This window comes from Tenrec ecaudatus, chromosome 2 (genome assembly GCF_050624435.1).
Source record: "Tenrec ecaudatus isolate mTenEca1 chromosome 2, mTenEca1.hap1, whole genome shotgun sequence".
Lineage (NCBI taxonomy): Eukaryota > Metazoa > Chordata > Mammalia > Afrosoricida > Tenrecidae > Tenrec > Tenrec ecaudatus.
In genome coordinates, this window is record NC_134531.1 from 201,501,499 (window position 1) to 201,522,800 (window position 21,302).

At 39.2% G+C, this 21,302-nt stretch overlaps 1 protein-coding gene across 1 annotated transcript; it reads right to left on the reverse strand.

Moving 5' to 3' along the window:
* Positions 1–17,515: 17,515 nt before the first annotated feature.
* Positions 17,516–18,460, reverse strand: LOC142441258 (olfactory receptor 5V1-like). Its single transcript, XM_075543308.1, has one exon. The coding sequence runs from the start codon at positions 18,458–18,460 to the stop codon at positions 17,516–17,518; it is 945 nt and encodes a 314-aa protein (XP_075399423.1).
* Positions 18,461–21,302: the final 2,842 nt, after the last annotated feature.

Genomic DNA, 21,302 nt, shown 5'->3' on the forward strand with positions numbered 1-21,302 from the left:
AGTAATGGCAGTCTTCTTATTTTCTCTTTCTTCTTGAGGAATTATCTGCATATCTGGGCTTCTTCCCTCTCCATATGAAATTGTCGGTTAGTTTTTCCAATTCTTTGAAGAAGCATTTTGGTATTTGAATCAGAATAGTGTTAAACTTATAGAATTCTTTGGGTAAAATGACATGCATAGAATATTGAGTCTTTCAATCCATGAACATGGGAGGTTCTTCCATTTGTCGAGGTCACTTTTAGTTTAGTAGGAACCTGAAGTTTTCCTCGTATATTATTTGGATTTTTGATTAAATATGTTCCTAGGTATTCAATTTGTTTGGTCTATTGTGAAGGGCACTGCTTTTTGGTTTCCTCTGCCATAGTCCTGTCCAATGTATATACCAAACCAATAGACTTCTGTTTGCTGATCTTGTATTCTGCCATTCTACTATATTCCTCCATCACTGTAAGTGCACCCATTGTGGAACTTTGGGGATTTTCAAAATAAAAAATCATGTTGTCTGCAAATAGCAATAGTTTTACCTCCTCCTCCTCCCAGTGGGATACATTTAATGTCTTTTGACTGTCTTATGTTATTAGCTAGGACCTGCAGTACTATACTGAATAGAAGTGTGGACAAACAGCATCCTTGTCTGCTCCCCTTTCTTCAGTGGGATTGTTTTTGTCTTTTCTCCATTGAATATGATGTTGACTGTATTAACTTGAGGAATTATACTTCCATTTCTATCTTCATGAGTGTTGTTTTTAGGAATGGGCATTGGGTATTGTCAAATGCTTTCTATATACCTAGCAATATTATTTTGTGGTGCTTATATGTTTTCATATCAATATGTGGTATAATATTGATGGATTTTCCATGTGAAACTATCCCTGCATCCCTGGGATGAATCCCACCCGATCAAGGTGGATGATGGTTTATATACTTTTGTATTCTATTGCCCAATAATTTCTTAAGGAATTTTCATCTATGTTCATTAGTGATATCAGTCTGTAGTGGAATCCTTGACATCTTTGGGTTTCAATGTTATACCAGTTGTAGAATTATTTGGGAGTTTTCCTACCTTTCTATGCTCTACAACAATTTTTGGAGGATCGGTGGCAACTCTTCCCTGAATGCTTGGAAGAAATTCCCTGTGAAGCCATCTGATCTAGAAACTTATTTTGTTGTTAGCTTCTTGATAACCATATCTAATTCTTCTTTTACTATGACTTTGTTGAAGTTCTTGACCTCTGTCTGGGATAGTCTACGGAGGGACTGATTTTCCAAGTATTGATCCATTTCTTTCAAGGTTTTTGAAATCATTAAAATACATTCCTTCATACTTTGTGATTATCCTTTTAATCTCATTGGGGTGTGTTGTGATTTCCCGTTTCATTCCTCATCCTGGCTATTGATGTCTGCTCCTTCTTTCCTTGGTTAGGTTTGCCAGGGGTGTGTCAATTTTGTTGATCCTTTCATAAAACCCACCCTTTGATGCACTAAATTTTTGTAGCATTCTTTGGTCTTACCACTTGTAGAACTCTGCCCTAAATTTGTATTATACCTTTATTTTAGCTACTGGAGGGGTTGTTCTGTTAACTCTGTTGTTGTTGTTTGAGGTTCTGTGATAACATATCTGTCAGCAGCCTGTCTTCTTCTTTCATATATGTATGTATTGATATCAAATGGCCTCTGATAAGTGCCTTCACAGTATCCCATAAGTTTGATACGTTGTATTCTCATTTTCACTAGTTTCTAGACACTTCGTAACCTCCTCGATAATCTGGGCCACAGAAAATTCATGTCATGGAAGACCATTGTTCATCCTCCAATTGTTTGCTCTTGCACTTCTGATCATCCTTTACTTTATCTCTGATCTTATACTGTGGTGATCTGAGAAAAATATCTGAATTATCTCAATGTGTTTTAATTTACTCAGGCTTGACTTGTGTTCCAGCAAGTGGTCTATTCTCAAAAATGAGCCATGCGAGATTGAAAATAATGTGAATTTGTTTGGGTTTGGATGGAAAGCACTATAAATGTCTATCAGGTCCAGCTGCCTAATTGTATTGTTTAGCTCTATAGCCTCCTTGCTGAACTTCTTTCTCAATAATCTATCTATGAAAGCAGTATATTGTAATCACCTACTATGATGTGGAATCTATGATTTCTTTGATCATCTTTGAACAGTTTGACCAATTTCACTGGTTCATTGTTAGGAAGGTAAATATTCAATATGCTTACTGTTTTCTGGCTTACCGATCCTTTTAGCATTGTATTGTGCCCCACCTTGCCTCTATTTATGGTTCAAACCTTGAGGTTAATTTTGTTGGAGATTAGATTTGTTGTCTGCTATTTTTTTCAGTTCCTATTTTCCTAGTACATTTTCCACCAGCCTTTTAGTTTCATTTTATTTTTCTCAATATCTTTAAGATGTGTCTCTTGCCGGCAGCAGATTGTTGGGTCATGTTTTCTGAGCCTGTTTTCTTTCCTTTTTCTTGAGGCTATTGGGATTCAGAGTTATTATCATGATATGTGAATTCACTGCTGTCACCTAATGAGTTGTATTTTGGGTGTTTTCCTCTCTCTATTCATATTAGTGTGCTGTGTTTGTATAGGGGGCCCCATTCCTGTCTTATTTTTGCTCTGTGGCCTTGTTATATTGGTAATATTTGTCAGCATGTTAACTTCTCAATTGAATTGCATTTTATATTGGTCTACTGCTTGTGCTTGTTAGCTGTTGATCATCGGGCTACAGTGAGTTGTCCCTTTTCTTCCACAGGATTTGATGTCTTTCATTAAATTCTTTGAGTTTCTTTTTTTTCCTGGAGACCCACCTCTCCCCATCTATCTTAATGGATAATTGGGCAGGGTAGAGAATTCTTGGGTAGGCTTATTTTCCTGTCGGCTTTTGTAGCACGTTGCTCCACTGTCTCCTCTTCTTCATGGTTTCTGCTGATAGGTCGGAGTCTTCCTTTCTCTTGCTGCTCTTATAACTTTTTCCTTTCCTTCAAATTTTGATATTTTTACTATTATGTGCTGTGTTGAACAGGGTTCTCTAGAGAGACAAACCAGATTGCTAGTAATTTGATATAAATATATTTATAAAGATAGATATATAATACAAGAAATGAACCATTAAATTATATACAGATAGATGATACAAGAAATTAACAGGTACATTATAAGGCAGTGAGACACTAGCAGTCCTTTAAGGCTTGAGAGCCGCCAGTTGCCAGTCCCCTTCTGTAGAGAGAGCTGGGCTATATATACCCAGGCAGCAAACAGCAAGGCAGGTCCTCAACTGTAATCAACTGCCGGTCCCCAGCTCCAGAGATGACCATTCCAATCGTGTGGGCTTAAAGGGACCTCAACTTACAGTGACACAGTCCACAGGCTAGGCATCCCACAGGTAGTGTATCCCTTTAAACTGAGGCACAGAACAAGCAAGGCAAGGCTCACCGAGCCATTTATCCCTCTGCTCTTCAGTTAATCCTACTTGTGTTTATCGGCCAGGCTGGCACAATAAACTATCGCAATCCATCCCTTGCCAGCCTGGCACCTGTACACAATTCTTTACCCATACATACTTATATAAGTTCCAGATATTAATGAAATCACACTTGTACTTATCATCAATCATCTATCATACATATAAATTAAAACACAGAGTCAAATTATATCTGATATATCATACTTGAACAAAGGAAATTTATGCAATAATCACATACAAAGAAAATACATTGACAATTACAAGCCTTGCTTTCACAATTGATCACGTGGTCATAATTGATAGGTTGAACTACCTTCTACTGCTACCCATTCTGTAGTACCTTTGCCCTCAGCAAGCACCTCAGCTGGCTGTGGCTTTTGGCCTGGTGGGGTGACGCTGACCTTCATTCCTGAGGGGTCTGGGACATGATAAGTCCTGTTAGGACTGGGTTGCTGCAACTTACCATTTACTTTAATAACAGGGCATGGTAACACTAAGAGTCGGCCTATGGGATCTCCTGAATTCCAGACATATTCTTCTTTACCTCCATTATGTAGTACCAGTCCAATTTCTCCTTGGTAATCAGGATCAATCAGACCACTTATTATGGTGACACTCTTCCTGACCTCTTGATCTAAAGGCATGAGAAGTCCAAAGTGCCCAGGGGGCATTCTCAGCTGCCAGTTCAGTGGAATCCATGCTGTGTTTCCAGGTGGAAGAGTTCCTTTCTTTGGGACCAGGACCTCCAGGCCTGAGGAACACAGGGTGTCTGGGACAGGAAGCAAAAATACTGCAAGGGGATCACTAGGAGTAATAGTGAGTGGTGCCACTCCAGCTTCCACCCCTTGGTTCCTGGACCCATGAATTCTGGCTATTGGAGACACAGCACCATATATTGGCTGCTGGTTTAGAGTGTATACATCTTCCTGGAGAACATTGCCCCAGCCTCGCAATTTTTGCCACCTAGTTGGCACCGTAATTGTGTCTTTAGGAGCCAATTCCATCGTTCTATCAAGCGGGCAGCTTCAGGATGATGAGAAACATGATATGACCAGTGGATTCCATGGGAATGGGCCCATTGCCGCACTGTATTTGCTGTAAAGTGAGTTCCTTTTTCTGAAGTAATGCTATGTGGGATGCCATGCTGGTGGATGAGGCATTCTGTAAGTCCACGAATAGTAGTTTTGGCAGAGGCATCACGTGCAGGGAAGGCAAATCCATATCTGGAGTAGGTGTCTACTCCAGTAAGAACAAAATTCTGTCCCCTCCATGATGGAAGTGGTCCTATGTAATCAACCTGCCACCAAGTTGCTGGTTGATCTCCCCGAGGAATTGTCCCGTATCTTGGACTTAATGTTGGTTTCTGTTGCTAGCAAATGGGACACTCAGCAGTGGAAGTGATCAAGTCAACCTTGGTGAGTGGAAGTCCATGTTGCTGTGCCCATGCATAACCTCCATCCCTGCTGCCATGTCCACTTTGTTCATGTGCCCACTGGGCGATAACAGGAGTGGCAGAGGAAAGAGGAGGACCAGTCTCCACAGCGTGTGTCATCTTATCCACTTGATTATTAAAGTCCTCCCCTTCAAAGCTCATCATTTGGTGAACGTTCACGTGAGATACAATTAACTTTACTTTCTTGGCCCATTCAGAGAGGTCTATCCACGTACCTCTTCCCCACACCTCTTTGTCACCAATTTTCCAATCGTGGTCCTGCCAATTCCCTGACCATCCAGCCAAGCCATTAGCCACAGCCTATGAATTAGTATACAGTCTCACATCTGACCATTTTTCCTCATATGCAAACTGAATGGCCAGGTGCACTGCTCGAAGTTCTGCCCATTGGGAAGATTTCCCTTCACCACTGTCCTTTAGGGAGATCCCAGAAAGGGGTTTTATTGCTGTTGCTGTCCACTTATGAGTGGCACTTGCATATCGTGCAGAGCCATCCATAAACCAAGCATGACTTTTTTGGTCTTCACTTAAAATATGGTAAGGAACTCCCCGGGAAGCCATAGGTGCAGACTGAGAGAAAGGAAGTAATGTGACAGGAGTGGAGACTGTTGGCATTTGGGCCACTTCTTCATGCAGCTTACTTGTTCTTTCAGGTCCTGCTTTGGCCTGATCTCATATATACCACTTCCATTTAACAATGGAGTGTTGCTGTGCACGTCCAACTTTATGATTATGTGGGTCAGACAATACCCAGTTCATGATAGATAATTCAGCCCTCATGGTGACTTGGTGGCCCATGGTGAGGTGTTCAGTCTCCACCAAGGCCCAGTAATAAGCCAACAACTGTTTTTCAAAGGGGGAGTAGTTGTTTGCAGAGGATGGCAAGATTTTACTCCAAAATCCCAATGATCTGCACTGTGATTCACTAATAGGGGTCTGTCAAAGACTCCACACTGCATCTTTAGCTACAACTGACACCTCTAGCACCATTGGGTCAGCTGGATCATATGGTCCCAGTGGCAAATCAGCTTGCATGGCAGCCTGAACTTGTTGAAGAGCCTTTTCTTGTTCTGGGCCCCACTCAAAAATGGAGGCTTTTCATGTCACTTGATAAATAGGTTGAAGTAGAGCACCCAGGTGAGGAATATGTTGCCTCCAAAATCCAAAGAGGCTCACTAGGCGTTGTGCCTCTTTTTTAGTCGTTGGGGGCGATAAACGTAATAGCTTATCCTTCACTTTAGTAGGAATATCTCGACATGCCCCACACCACTGGACCCCTAGAAATTTTACTGATGTGGAGGGTACCTCAATCTTTGTTGGGTTAATTTCCCAACCCCTTGTATGCAGATATTGTACCAATGAGTCTAGAGTCTTTGATACATCCTCCTTAGTGGGTCCAATCAGCACAATGTCATCAATATAATCGATCAGTGAGACATTTTGTGGAATAGACAGGTGGTCAAGGTCCCTTCAGACTAAATTATGGCACAGGGCAGAAGAGTTGATGTACCCCTGGGGGAGAGTTGTGAAAGTATATTGTTGCCCCTGCCAGGTGAAGGCAAACTGCTTCTGGTGGTCCTTTGAGACTGGTATTGAGAAAAAGGCATTAGCCAGATCAATAGCTGCATACCATGTACCAGGAGAAGTATTAATTTGCTCAAGCAATGTAATCACATCTGGGACAGCAGCTGCAATTGGAGTCACCACCTGGTTAAGGTTACGATAATCCACTTTCATTCTCCAGGATCCGTCTGTCTTCTTTACAGGCCAAATTGGTGAATTAAATGGGGATGTAGTAGGAATCACCACCCCTGCATCTTTCAAGTCTTTGATGGTGGCACTGATCTCTGCAATCCCTCCAGGAATGTGGCACTGCTTTTGGTTTACTATTTTCCTAGGTAATGGCAATTCTAATGGTGTCCACTTGGCCTTTCCTACCATGATAGCCCTTATTCCACATTTTAGGGATCCGATATGGGGGTTCTGCCACTTACTAAGTATGTCTATTCCAATGATGCATTCTAGAACTGGGGAAATAACCACAGGATGGGTCCGGGGGCCCACTGGACCCACAGAGAAGCGTACTTGAGCTAAAACTCCATTGATAACTTGAACTCCATAAGCCCCCACTCTGATTGGTGGGCCTTCGAAACATTTTGTGTCTCCGGGAATTAGTGTCAGTTCTAAGCCGGTGTCTAGTAATCCCAAAAAAGTTTGATTATTTCCTTTCCCCCAATGAACTGTCACTCTTGTGAAAGGCTTCAGGTCCCTTTGTGGAAGGTTAGAAGAAAGAGCAACAGTATAAACCTTCAGTGATGTAGCAGGGTCCTCCTTACAAGGGACCCGTCCTCCCCTTCATCCAAGGGGCTGTGGGTCTGTAACCTGGCTCAGGGCTGGGAATTGATTGAGCGATCGTGACTGTCTATTCTGCTCTTCACCTGATCTACCATCCTTTCGCCTGTACAGATCACGTCAATATTTTAGACTTCCCATCTATTTCATTCCTAGGGACACCGTGGCGAAGTAGCCAATGCCAAAATTCCACACGAGACAGGTTGCTTTGATTATTATAGAAAACTTGTTGTCTATTATAACCACTCCCACCCTGTCTCTCTTGATTCAGTGCTGCCAACTGCCCTCTACCATCACGGGGACCAATCAGCCCCATTGTGGGCAAATGTCAGAGTTCACTTATGGCAGTGCCCACTGTTAATCCCGGTGCACATAAAATAGCAATTACAGGAGTCTTAAGAGATGCTGGGGCCCACTTCACAAACTTGTTCCTTATGATTGTGGTAAAGGGTATGTTCTCAGGACACCCCCTTTTTGGGTCTATGGGAATATCTTGATAGATCCATTCTAACATACCAATTTCTCTAAGCTTTTGGATGCCTTCCTCTACAGTGTACCAAGGTAGGTCAGGTACTTCAAGTTGGTCCAGTCTAGGCCATCTGACAGTCCATGCTTCATTGAACCAACCAAATAAAGACTTAGATCCTTTGTTAGCCTGTCTCACAGAGACATTGAAAGAAGAGTCTGTGCTTAGGGGTCCCATATCCAGAAACTCAGACCGGTCTAATATTACATTCCATGCACCAGTATCCCACACACTTAGTAACCATTCCCAGGGGTATTCTCCAGGTTTTTGCTTGTACGTATTTGAGAACTCGAGCAGGTCTTTATGTGTGTAGCGCGTTTCTTCTTGGATAATCATCTCAACCTCACCTTTAGGAGATTTCTGAGACTTAATTTTAGTGACAGGTCTAGCGGAAATAATGGGTGGTGAAGGTGTTTCCTGGGTGCTCTCAGCAATATCTTGCGAGGCAGCTTCCTCAGGTAATGCTACTGATGCAGCCCCACCTGGCACATCAACTTGAATAGTTTGGCTATTCTGCTCAGGTGTTTCTAAAGGCTCAATATCCTCTTCTTCTGGATCATCAGCCCATATGTTCCCATCCCATGTTTCAGGGTCCCAACTTTCCAAATTAATGCCCTTACTTTGGTTTCAGACACTGCTCTAGATCTGCAATTCAGCTGCCCTTGTAATTCAGCCACTCGTATAATGAGACTCTGGACCTGGTTCTCAGCAATGTCAGCTCTTTTACTAGAGGAGAGAAGGCACTCCTTTGTAGCACAGATGGAAGTTTTCAAATCTGTTAGTCTGCACTTGAGGCGTGCTTTTGAGGCTCTGAGAGCATCCCTCTCCTTAATCACACTTTCCATTGTACGAAGGACCAGCCACCAAGCTTCCTTATACTTGTCATTATCACAAAACTCCTGGAAAATATCAAACATATGATCACCTAGAGCATCTCCTTTATCTAGCACGTCAACTACTTTAGGTATTATCTTTGCTATTTCACACCATGGATTAGTAAGGGTATAAGACGTATCCACGTCAAGACTAAATAGGTTGGAAAGCCAATTTAAGAAATCCATATTTATGGTTGATTTCTCTAGAAGCACTCCTGGTACCAAAATGTGTTGGACAGGGTTCTCTAGAGAGACAAACCAGATTGCTAATAATTTTATATAAATATATTTATAAAGATAGATATATAATACAAGAAATGAACCATTAAATTATATACAGATTGATGATACAAGAAATTAACAGGTACATTATAAAGCAGTGAGACACTAGCAGTCCTTTAAGGCTTGACAGCCGCCAGTTGCCAGTCCCCTTCTGTAGAGAGAGATGGGCTATATATACCCAGGCAGCAAACAGCAAGGCAGGTTCTCAACTGTAATCAACTGTCGGTCCCCAGCTCCAGAGATGATCATTCCAATCATGTGGGCTTAAAGGGACCTCAGCTTACAGCGACACAGTCCACAGGCTAGGCATCCCACAGGTAGTGTACCCCTTTAAACTGAGGCACAGAACAAGCAAGGCAAGGCTCACTGAGCCATTTATCCCTCTGCCCTTCAGTTAATCCTACTTGTGTTTATCGGCCAGGCTGGTACAATAAACTATTGCATGTGCCTTGCTGAGTTTTTCTTGGGATTTAGTCTAATTGGTGTCCTTTCTGTTTCCTGTTTGTGTGTTTGATTTTCATTAATTATGATGGGACCATTTGGTTCCAGAAATTCCTTCACTATTTTAGCTATAGACTTGTTTGTAGTGCCCTGCTCTTGCAGACCAATTATTCCACTCTTGCTCCTTTTTGTAGCATCTGTCACTGATCTCATTTTCTTATTTGACTCTTACTCTTTTGCTAAGGTCTTCCCAGATTCCTGTGAGATCACTCATATGGTTCTCGGCGTCCTCTTGTCTAATTGTAAATCCTGTGATCTTATGTGTACTTCTACTACCTTGCCCATTAGCACCTCTATGCCTTTTCATGTGTGGACTTCATCCCCTCTATCATGGAGTTCATCCCATCAATTGTGGACTTCATCTCCTCTTTCATTGCATTCTTATTCTGCATTGCTTCTCTCAACTCCTCTATTACTCCAAGCAGCCTTCCGAAGATTTGTTTTTGTGGCATACTGTATCTGCTTCGTCTATGAGCATCATTAACATTGATCGTGTTTTTTATCTCTGTTTTTTTGTTGAGAGTGATGTGGTTTGCTGATGCTTTCTTTACTCTTTTGTGAGGAAAGGCACCATGTTTCTAAAATACCAGGGGTCCCAGAACCATTTCACGGTGTTACTGATAAGGGTGTTTTGGGGGCTGCTAGTGTCTTAATTTAGTGAGGGTCTGACTGCCTTTTAGGCAGGGTTTGATGGGGATTCAGTTGACAAAAGTGGTGAGGTGTTTCACTGACTGGAGTGGGGCTGGGGCCTATACGTTTGCCCCTGTGCTTCTTTGAACTGGGCTGTCAGGCCACGATTAACAGCCTTTTTTCTTGTTTAATTTTTTTTTAAGATTCCTAAAGGACGTTAAAGTTGGGGGTGGCTCCCTGCTATGGGAGGGGGAACTTCTCATGGGAGAAAAGAGTGCCACCATCATCCTTGTGCAGGTGCCAGGGGAGAGCCTCGACAGGTTGTGGGTGACTGACACAGGTGAGGGCATATGGCACATATAGGGGGCGGGAACCATCACATTGGCCTGGGACAGGATTTTGCTGCTGTGGGTGGGGGAAGTCGAGGAGCCCTGTGTGTAATGGTAAGGCTGGGAGGTGGGATACAGTGGCCACATTGGGGCCTGAGGTAGTGTGATTTTTTTTGGCTAGGAATCCCTTATACCTGGGTTGCTTCTCCCCTGGGCTCTGCAGCCAAACTATGTGTGGCAGATGAATGCTGTTTGAATTGAGGATGTACTCTGAGTCTACCAGCCCTATGGGACTGGTATGCTAAGGAAATGCAGGGCTGCTGTGGGCTGGTGCAGAGCCAGCAGGAGAGGGAAGGGTTCAGGCTGCCATGGAAGTGGCACAAACCACAGCTGGTGGGAGAGGCAGGATCAGCAAGGTGGGAGTGGGCAGGCAGACATTGGCATGGGTGGAGGGGGTTTCAGGCAATAATGCAGTGGGTAGATCCCCTTAACCTGCTACAGGTAGACTGCAGGTCAGTTCCTTGGGTGCTGGGTGAATGGAAGAAGAGACCATAGCATAGTGCCAGACCCCCACCATGTAGAGAGAAGTGAACCGTGGCAGAGGGGAACATATCTCCAAGGGGACTGTTGGGAATGGGCAGATGCTGTGAAGTGGTTCTGCTAGAGCTGCGTAAGTCTCAGGAAGGAAGCCAAGCAGCTCCTGAAATGGTGACCAGGCCTGAGGGTGGGGTGGAGAATATGCAACTGTAGCCACAGTGCTGGTAGCATATAAGGGCAGCCCAGCCGGCTGAGCTGAGATGTCCCAAGGATCATATCACAGATCCCTGGGATCTTCAGCTTAAGGAAGATGTAGGAGAGGGGTTGCTTTGAAGCCAGGGGAGGTCTCAGGGATGTCCTAGGCATCCTCTCCCTCACCAGAATCCTCCAATTAATCCTCTCAGACACCAGAGCCACTGTGGGCAAAAGAGCTCTCCGTATGTGTGCTTCCCTGGGCTCCATCTTGACTGCAGCCAAGAATAGTTCTTTAGGTCAAATAGCAGGTCTTAACTATATATTATAAAAGTCCTTGACAAGATTAGTTTTAGACTCCTAGTGTGGGGTAAGAGAGAATTCAAAGACAATTGCATGGCTTTTCCCAATGCACATGGAAACACAAATTTAGCATAAATTGAGAAGAAGATTGAGCAGGAATTGTTTGTTTTTTTTTGTTTATAGGAGATAACAGATCATTTTCATTAAAGTAAAATGTGAAATTGTTATATTAGGATGCTATAACCTGGGACAAAAACTACTGATCATTTCTAATCAAATCGTTGGGCAATCAATGAAGGATAAGTTTTGCATGAATCTTGGGAGATGGCAAATAGCTCACTTCCCCTGCTGAAAACCAGTTATTATGTTCTTGGGGCAAACACTAAAAACTCCTTACTTCAGAAATGTTCGATGAAAATTTGGGAGCCTTTTTGGACAGTTTAATCCTTGATACAAAATAAAACTAGAAAGTAATCTAAAGAACTCAAAGTGCAATCTAAATTCTAAAGTCCCTGAATGTATTACCTTAAAACCGGGGATACAGATCCACGCTTCTGGATCTGGAGCCCTGGTGACTTGGGGGTGGTGTGTTATGCTGTGATCCATAGGTTAGTAGTTGGAAACCATCATCCATGCCATGGAGAAAGACAGAGCTTTTCTACTCCCATCAGAGTTACAATCTCAGAAACCCCAGTGCATTTCCACTCTGTCATGATGTATTGACATCAACTCAATGAGAGTGGGCTTATTATAACTGATTCAGTGTTTAAAGCACTTGTCAGCAATTTGAAAGTCTGGTGGTTTCGGCCAACCAGACACTACATGTGAGAACGTTGTAACAATCTGCTTTCCCTATAATAAACGTTATAGTCTTGGAAACTCCACAGAGTAGTCCTACTGTTTCCTACAGGGTCACTATGAATTAGAGTAGACAGGTTTAACCACACATCAATGATGAAACCACCTACAGTTTTATTTGGTATAAATATTGTGGGAGTACTATACTACAGATATCTCCAATTGTTTGATTGTTTCAGGACAAATTTTGTGGGTAAAATTAACACAAATGCCTCCTCCTGTCTAATTGCACATGCTTATTCAGGCCAGCTGCCCATTTCCCCCTTAAAATTCCTACTAGGATGATCTCACATAGAAGCCTTTAAATATCTGTACATATTTATTATGGACAATTTGTCTTGCGGTTTAGACCACCACATGTGAAGTAAAAACTTAAGCCTGGTTAGTCTCCATTGCATCACAAATTATTGTGAATTCCATATACACACAGACAGCACAGTGTTGACAAAGAAGGTAAAACCAGAACTGATGTGTAGAACAGCTTAATCATAAGACTAACCCGTTCTGGAATTGAGGGGGCAGATATTGGCAAGGCAGTCACAGCAGTCACTGGATTCAGGCCTATTTTAAAATAAAATCAATTATAATATTTTGTGTTTGATTCCTCTCTACCAACTCCCAACACTTTTAACATGGTTCTGATATTTCCTTTAGTATTTTTGGTCAGCTCTTGCATATACCTAGATATTTCAAAGAGTCTGGGGAAAAATGGAATTAAATAGAAGATAAAATTAAAATATATAATCAATGCTTGAAGATGAAAAGAGCCACTTAGCCTGCTCCTAAAGAACTGAGGGCTTTGGGTGTTCAGCCAGGATTTTTCACATTGCTAACTGAAGAAAAGAAAAATAGGTGCCCTTTAACATTTTTTTCCAGATTAGAAACCATAAGGAACTAAATCAGGACTATATGTGAAGACCCAATTATTTTCTATTAAAATTCTCACAAAATGGTCTTTATTTGATCTGGGAAATTAATGATCAAGGTCATTTGCATGGTGGGCACCCTCTGGTACAGCTTTCTCCTGTGTTTTCTGTTAAAGCTTTGGCTAACTTTCTCAAAACACTTACTGTAATAAGCAGATGTAATTATTCTTTGTACCATGTGAAGTCAACAAGCCAAATACCCTAAGCATCCCCAAACAGATTCCCTGACTTTTGCTCTTGAGTGATACATTTGTACTTTGGGTGGACCACTTGTGACTATTGGTAGTTACTGCTCTGCCTTCAGAGCTGTCCGGTAAAGCTATGTTTTACCTCCTGTTAGATTTTCTGCTAGAAATGCATTAAGATCTTGATCTCATTTGTGTAAAAATCCCATGGAAAGCTCTGCTTTCATCTTTGGTGATGTGGGTGCCCCAATTATGTCACTCCTGGAGAAGAAAATTTACTCAACTTTAATTTTGCAATTTGAAATAGTTAAGCTGAAACAATTGAGATAACTGTGGTGTTACTGTTTATTTGTGAATTATCCATCCTGTTCAATTGGAGCACAACTTTTTATACAATTTTATGTGAATGGCCTGCCTATGTTGGCTTCATCTTCAACATTGTCTCTTTTCTGCTGAAAATTAGTTATCAATTTGCCAACAATTGGTTTGTTTGGGGACTAGTCCCATATGCTTTTCATTAACACATCAGTGAAATCATCATTCATTCATTAAACTTCACAGTAAATTTCATGTTTGTCCTTGCTTCAATTTTAGCAGAATTATTTTTGCTTTGATAGAAGCCCTTTTATAATTAATATCTTATACCTTTTAGCCTCAAATTTACTGCTCACATATTTTATAACAAAATGTTATGAATTTATTTTGGTGGGAAATTTTCCTGATTCAAAATTCACATGACCATTTTTAAAGACATCCTGTACAATTACTGTCAGATTTACTTTTAAAAGTGGTGTATGAAATGATACATCATTCAAGTATGCCAATCATCCAAGACTCATAAATTACCTTCCATTTGGCTTTCTTTGGGTTTAATTGATGGCCTTTAAAGCAGTTTGAAAGCTATTTTAAGCTGGTCTGTCCATCAACATTGAATCAGATTGACTCAATAGGAATGGACTCAATTTTATGTGGTTATTACTGTTTGGTATCAACAGTGACTTGAGTATTGCAAAGGTAACACCAATATTACAACATGTGTGGTGAAAAAATTATACAAATAATTGATGACATATTAAATAAGTATTTGTTTATAGGGTAGTAAAATGAACACATGGTTAAATTTTTAAGTTTTTATTACATCCTATATGGGATTATATTTAATAAATTCTGTGATTTTTAATGCAATGAGGTCTCTACTTGTTTATAACATATTACGTATAAATTATGCAATATGGAGAAAATGAAAGAAGGCACAATGTAACACTTCCCAAATATTTACTCTTATTATTTCATTTTCTTTTTCAGTTCTGCAAAGATATTCAATTGCATCTAAACTTAAGTAGCAGATATTTGACTGGTTTCAACTATGATTAGCCCTATAACATGTGGTAGAAACAGACTGAAAACTTGCTGAGCTAGAGGACGTGACCGATCAAAACACAGTTTCTAGCATCTGAGACAAAGGTGCATAATAAGCGCTTTTGTTGTTAAGTTTTCCATAATATGCGAAAGATCAATGCTAGTTCAAAGGAGACCAGGATGATTTGAGTGAAATAAGCACACATCAATAGAGTGAGGACAGCTGTGCTTCATCGTAAGGAGAGCAGGATTCTTCTAAGAGGAATCCCGTCATGCTATTAAATAGCAGACAGTGTGAAAAATTAGAAATGTAGACATGACAATGCCTATTATGACAAAAATCTTCTCAAAGGTGAGTTCATCAGACTAAGGACTTTTTACGGGAAACAATTTAGGTGAAGAGGGATTGTAAAAAGAAGAATAAAATTGACATATCATTGTTGACCTCATATGGCGTATTATACAATTAGTAGTTCAGAGAGATATTATTCCTATCTCTAGAGGTACAGAGTGAGAAATGAGAGAGATTCATAGAAACACCATCCTTCTCTTCACAATGAATATAAGTCTTCAACTCCAAGATGAGCTTACTGCCACTGAGTTAATTCTGATACATAGCAACCCTCTAGTCAGCGGAGAATAGCTCATGTGTCTGAAGCAGCAGGATTCAAATGATGATAACAATGGCCTCCAATTTACATGCTGACAAAGATAACATTCAGTGTCCTCCTGTTACACAAAGCGTGCATAAGTCAGTGGTGACTCAATGACAACTAACACAACTTTTGAGTATCTGGAAAAACTGATGCCAGGAACAAGAACTCTGTGCTACAACTGAGAAGATTGATATGTGTGGGGGACGATGTCACTAGTATCTTTACAAATAAAGAAGTGCAGTTGATAGAATAGTGAACCAAATAATGTATGTGCTATTGGAAATGCTTGTGGATTTAGGTAAATCCTTTCCTTTGAGGAATATGTGCAACTGAGAATGCTCGTGGTCACAGGCAACTTAAAGGAGCAAAGTTATATAGATTGGAAACCAAAATGGAAAAGAGGAAGAGCAAAATGATCAGGCTAAGGATGCATAAAAACAAGATAGTTAGGTCAAGACGATACAAAAACAAAAGACAGATATAACATATTGAAATGGAAATGAATATAAACATAATGTAGGTTATTTAGATATAGATGACATAGATATATGCAAATGGATGTGTATAAGAATAGGTATATGTTTGAATATGGGAACAGAATATGGCAATCGATCCACATTTATTTAAAAAAATACTCGGCTTAAGTGTGTTATACTAGAGAAATTACTAAAAGTTGACTCTCAACTCATAAAAATGTCTGCTTGCTTAGGATATGATTGAACGAATAAACTTCTCACTCATATGATAGGTAAATTATTTGTCCATAAAACTGTAAGAAAAATAAAAGAGAGAGAAAAAGACACCAGTGCCTGAAGATGATAATATGCTTAATAAAATAGAGGGTCACTTAAAAAGAGGAACACCCGTAATGAGGTGAACTGACCTAATAATGAGCTCAGGAATAATAATTGAGAGGATGGTGAACACCAATGTGGAATTTTCTTAATTATACAGGAATTCCAACTTGAACAATCAAAGAACAAGAGTATAGAGAGATAAATATTCATATAGGTATAGCCCAAAACCAATTGTAATCAAGACATTCCTAAATACTATATAAAATTCCAAGGTTTTATAAGTCTTTATTGTAGTTTACACCCTCATTTTTCGCTGTGGTTTGAAAGAAAATCTTGTTATTAGCAGCCCAACACTTACCAGGCATCATCCCAAGATTCATGGAAGTTGTTGTTAAGTGACACTGAATTGTTTCTGACCAGTAGAGATGCTTACACCACAGAATTCGGTACCGTCCAGTGCTGTGCCATCTTCACAATTGTTCCTAGATAACTGAACTCATTGCTGCAGACACTATGTCATTCCATCTCGGAGGGTCTTCACTTTGTTCGTTGCCACTCCTCTTTACCAAGTAGGAATTTCTTCTCCTGTGACTGGTCTCTCCTGATAACAGGCCCAAAGCAAGGGAGACATAGTCTCATCATCCTAGCTTCTAAGGAACTTTCTAGCTGAATTTATTCCAGTACAGATTTTTTTTCTTTTGACAGTCCGTGGTATTTTAATATTCTTCAGAAGCACCTTAATTGAAATTCATGCATTGTTTGATATTCTTATTCAGTGTCTAAATTTCACATCCATATGAGGCAATTGAAAATATCATAGGTGGGCCAGGCATACCTTAGACTGAAAAGTAGCATCCTTGCTTTTCAATAAGTTAAAGAGGTCTTGTGCAGCTAATTTTCTTGCAATGTGTCTTTTGATATCTTGCTGCTGCTTCTATAAATACTGATTGTGGCTTCACATGAGTATACCAAGATTAAAGTATTGCTAGTGAGTACATTTTGATCTTCTAAGGACACAACAGAATTGCTACATTGGGTTTTCAAGGACATAATTGTCACAGAAGCAGATGTCATCCTGAGGAAATAGTATGTTGGAAATGTTGACCTTTTAATCTGATCCAGGGTCTAAAGAAAGACGACTCTATAATTCTACATAGGTGTGTGTCTATGTCTATATTGCATATAGGTCTGTCCTGTATATATCAACAATATTATGCTTATGTCATTCCAAACATTCCTATGAATTCTGATTTAGTCGAGTGATAAATGAATAATATCATCATCCCTGTAAACATGTATGGTGGCATAAAACTCTTCTGAGAGCCCCTTTTACTTCTGTATTTCTCAGGCTGTAGATGAGGGGGTTTAACATCGGGGTAATGACACCATACAGCATGGAGATGAGTCTGTCTCTGGCTGAGGATTGGTGACTTGAAGAAGGGCGGACGTAGGTAAATATTGTTGTTCCATAGAACAAACCAACCACCAGGAGATGGGAAGCACAGGTGGAGAAGGCTTTGCGTTTCCCTTCTGCTGACTGGATTTTCAGTATGGTGGATATAATGTAAATATAAGAGATACCAGTGATCAAGAAGGCACTGCTTCCCACGATACCTCCTGTCAATAAGAGAAGCATTTCTGCCACATATGTAGAGGAACAAGAGAGGGCCACCACTGGAGGGATGTCACAATAATATTGGTTGACACTATTAGATTTACAGAAAGACAGACGGAACGTGAACACGGTGTGCAGAAGGGAGTTCAGAAACCCTGCTGCCCAGGTACCAGCGGTGAGAAGGACACAGCGTCCCTTTGTCATGATGAGGGTATAACGAAGAGGGAAACATATGGCCACATATCGGTCATAAGCCATGAGAGCCAGAAGGAAGACTTCTGTCCCTACCAAGGCTATTAGAAAAAACAGCTGCAAAGCACAACCAACAAAAGAAATATTTTTCTTTTCAGTCAAAAGGTTCTTGAGCATCTTGGGAACAGTGGTTGAGGGGCAGAAAATATCTAGGAGAGACAGATTTGCCAAAAGATAGTACATAGGTGTCTGCAGCTTTACCTCAGTTCCAATGGCAAGGAGAATGGCTCCATTTCCTACCAAAGTGACCTGATAGATCATAGCAATGATCACAAAGAGAGAGTATCGCACCTCAGGGAGATCAGATAGCCCCATGAGGATGAATTCGGTGACAGTGGTTAGGTTGTAGACACCCATCACTTCTCTCCACAAGGGTGTTTCTGGAGGGAAAGAAACCAGCAGACACAAATTTTGCTCAAAGCCAAAGAATCTGGTAATGAGAAACAAATGGAAAATTATTGACATATGAATTTGACAGCCTTGCTTAATAAGATATTTTAAATATTTCAATTATTGTATGCATGATTCTTCTTTGCCTATTTATTCTCAGTTCCTTAAAAAGAGCCTGTGAATTTCACTTAATAGAACTATTGTTGACCCTTAAGAAATATATGTGATTTCACAATTTAGTGAGAGCTGTGATGAATTCTCATCTTTGCTTAAGCACTTATTATTCCCTGAATTATTATAATTAATATAGTTCTATGCACTATCGCCATACTGTGTATTATGACATGGAAGTTATGTATTATTCTTTGATATGTTCTTAACTAATAGAAACTAGTAGACATATGATAAAATAATTAAATATTGAATGTAAGAATGACTGAATTATATGTTAACTCCCTTAAAAAATATATAACTTCAAAATTATACATGTTGAAATGTGAACATTTTCTTGTTATTTCCTCAGTTTCCATAAGTAAATAAATAATTTTTTAGAAATATAATGAAATCTTGTTGTTTGTGTATGAATGTGACCCCAAAAGGAAACAGACACAGTAAAAAAAGTAAAATTATGTAGCTAATCTTTGTTAACATTTTAATTATATTTAATATTCATATTAGCCATAAACACACCATTTACAAGAAACTTAAAAAAAATTCTTTACCTGAAGGTCTACAAATCAGTTCTTCTGTGATGTTTTATGCCAAATTAAAAACTTCCTCTTTTGAATTTATTTTGAATTCTGTTTTTATGAATTGGGAATTAATATCTATATAACATATCATTTGTATATCATGTCAGTCCATAGTTCAATCATGTCTATCATATTTGTACATTTACTACCACAATCAGTTTCCAAACATATTTTATCTACAAAGGCACCTTGACATTGTCTCCCCTCCCTTTCCTCCACCTATTCCCCCCACCCCGCCCTGAAACCCTGAATCTACTTTATCTCTTAATAGGTTTATCAATCCTGGGTTTCATATACTGATAAATGAAAAGACATACAACATAACATCAAGAGGTGATTCCCCCAATGACCTAACTCCTCTGAGTAACCCCTAATATGGACAAAGAAACACCAAACTCAAACAAACAAAAATGCAGAAAATGTTGGACACCAGATCAGGTCCAACATGCATCATGCGGAGGATCTGCAATAAGTTTAACTGTTCAAGTCAGATTTAAACATTTATTTTTCTACACTAAACTCACTAAAAATAAAAATAACATGTGCATGATGACAAATTCCAAGGAAATGTAAAAGTAGAAATATAAAGGCAAAATTCGCATTTAGGGTTCATTATATTTCTTTTGCTTAACGGGAAGTACTGATAGTTTTTTTGGCTGAGATAAATGTGAAGTATAAATAATGCAATGAATTAATAATTATTTCTTTTAACAAAAAGAAATATATTACTTCATACCATTTTTTCCTCTCATGCCAAAATTAATATGAACCACTGAAGTACTCTTGTGGTGTTCCTATAATTTCTGAAAGCAGCACTAGAGACAAGTTCTGCAGTGTACTGCTGAAAAAATTTCTCCTGTGAATGCTTTTAGGATCATACTCTGATTACAATCACTACAATATTAGTCAATCAGTTTCTTGAATGAATGAATGAAAAAATATTAATAACTACTGGGTCAAATCTAAAATACTTAATAATCTGAAGAACAGTTATAATGGTTAGTCTATAATTATATGTTAATTCTTTGAAAATATAACAGTAACAAAACATGAAAGAAAGCACAATTATTATAAAAACAAAATTGTGAAATTTTAAACAGTAAGTTTTATATTGAACACCTTTTCACTTACCTTTATGAAGTTGATCACTTTTTGTCTAAATGAGAAGTGTAAGAAACAAGTTAATACCTGAAAAAAACACCCGGACTGGCTCTACATTATGCTACATTATTAACATATATCCTTTAAATAATAAGATACATTATATCTAAAAATAAAACTTTATATCAATCTTAGCATATTTAATATTGAGTTTTAAACTGGTTCCTTAAATGCATAAATCTTCACATCATAATAGCATCTTTACAAATTCAATTTTTCTTCTAAACTTAGATAGTCTATAATTTAGCCCACTGTTTCTTCTACTTTACGTTCCAGATGTATCATTATCAATGCAAAATCACCACAAGAAATATATAATGAACCAATGAACCAAAATGTAACAGTAAAGAAGTGCAAACTACTTGTTTATATATAAAAGCCTTATTCAAAAGTATTGTACAATTAATTTTATACACATTTTCCCCTGAGCAAAGGTGGCTAAGTTGAAAGTATGGGGGATAATTAGAATTATAAAGGGAATACTTTTATCATCTTGATATTTCTAAATTACCACCCAACAAAAACTGGACACTTCCTTTATCATGCAAGTTGAAATCTAAGTTTTAGAATATTTTCTTTCTTTTCATAGTTTTGGTTAAGAATTGCATTGCCAGACAAAAGTAAAGAATAGACCATTACTGTGTCTTTGTTTTGTTTTTCTCTCATGGAAAGGATCATTAAAAAAAATCCAACATCAACTTTTTGTACTTTGTGTTCTTCATGATAAAGTAATTTTAACAATATTTTATTGCGGTATTGCACATATTTATAATTTTGAGTGCATAATTCATAGTAATGATAATAGTGTTGGATTCTGTAATCCTAAATTAAGTGAAATTTGAACCGTATTTAATTACAACTGCCAGCATAATGCTTTCCACAAGGAATGTAAGCAT

What these genes read in the sequence shown, in the direction of transcription:
- LOC142441258 (XM_075543308.1), bottom strand. Translation starts at nt 18,460, where the DNA reads ATGGGTGTCTACAACCTAACCACTGTCACCGAATTCATCCTCATGGGG.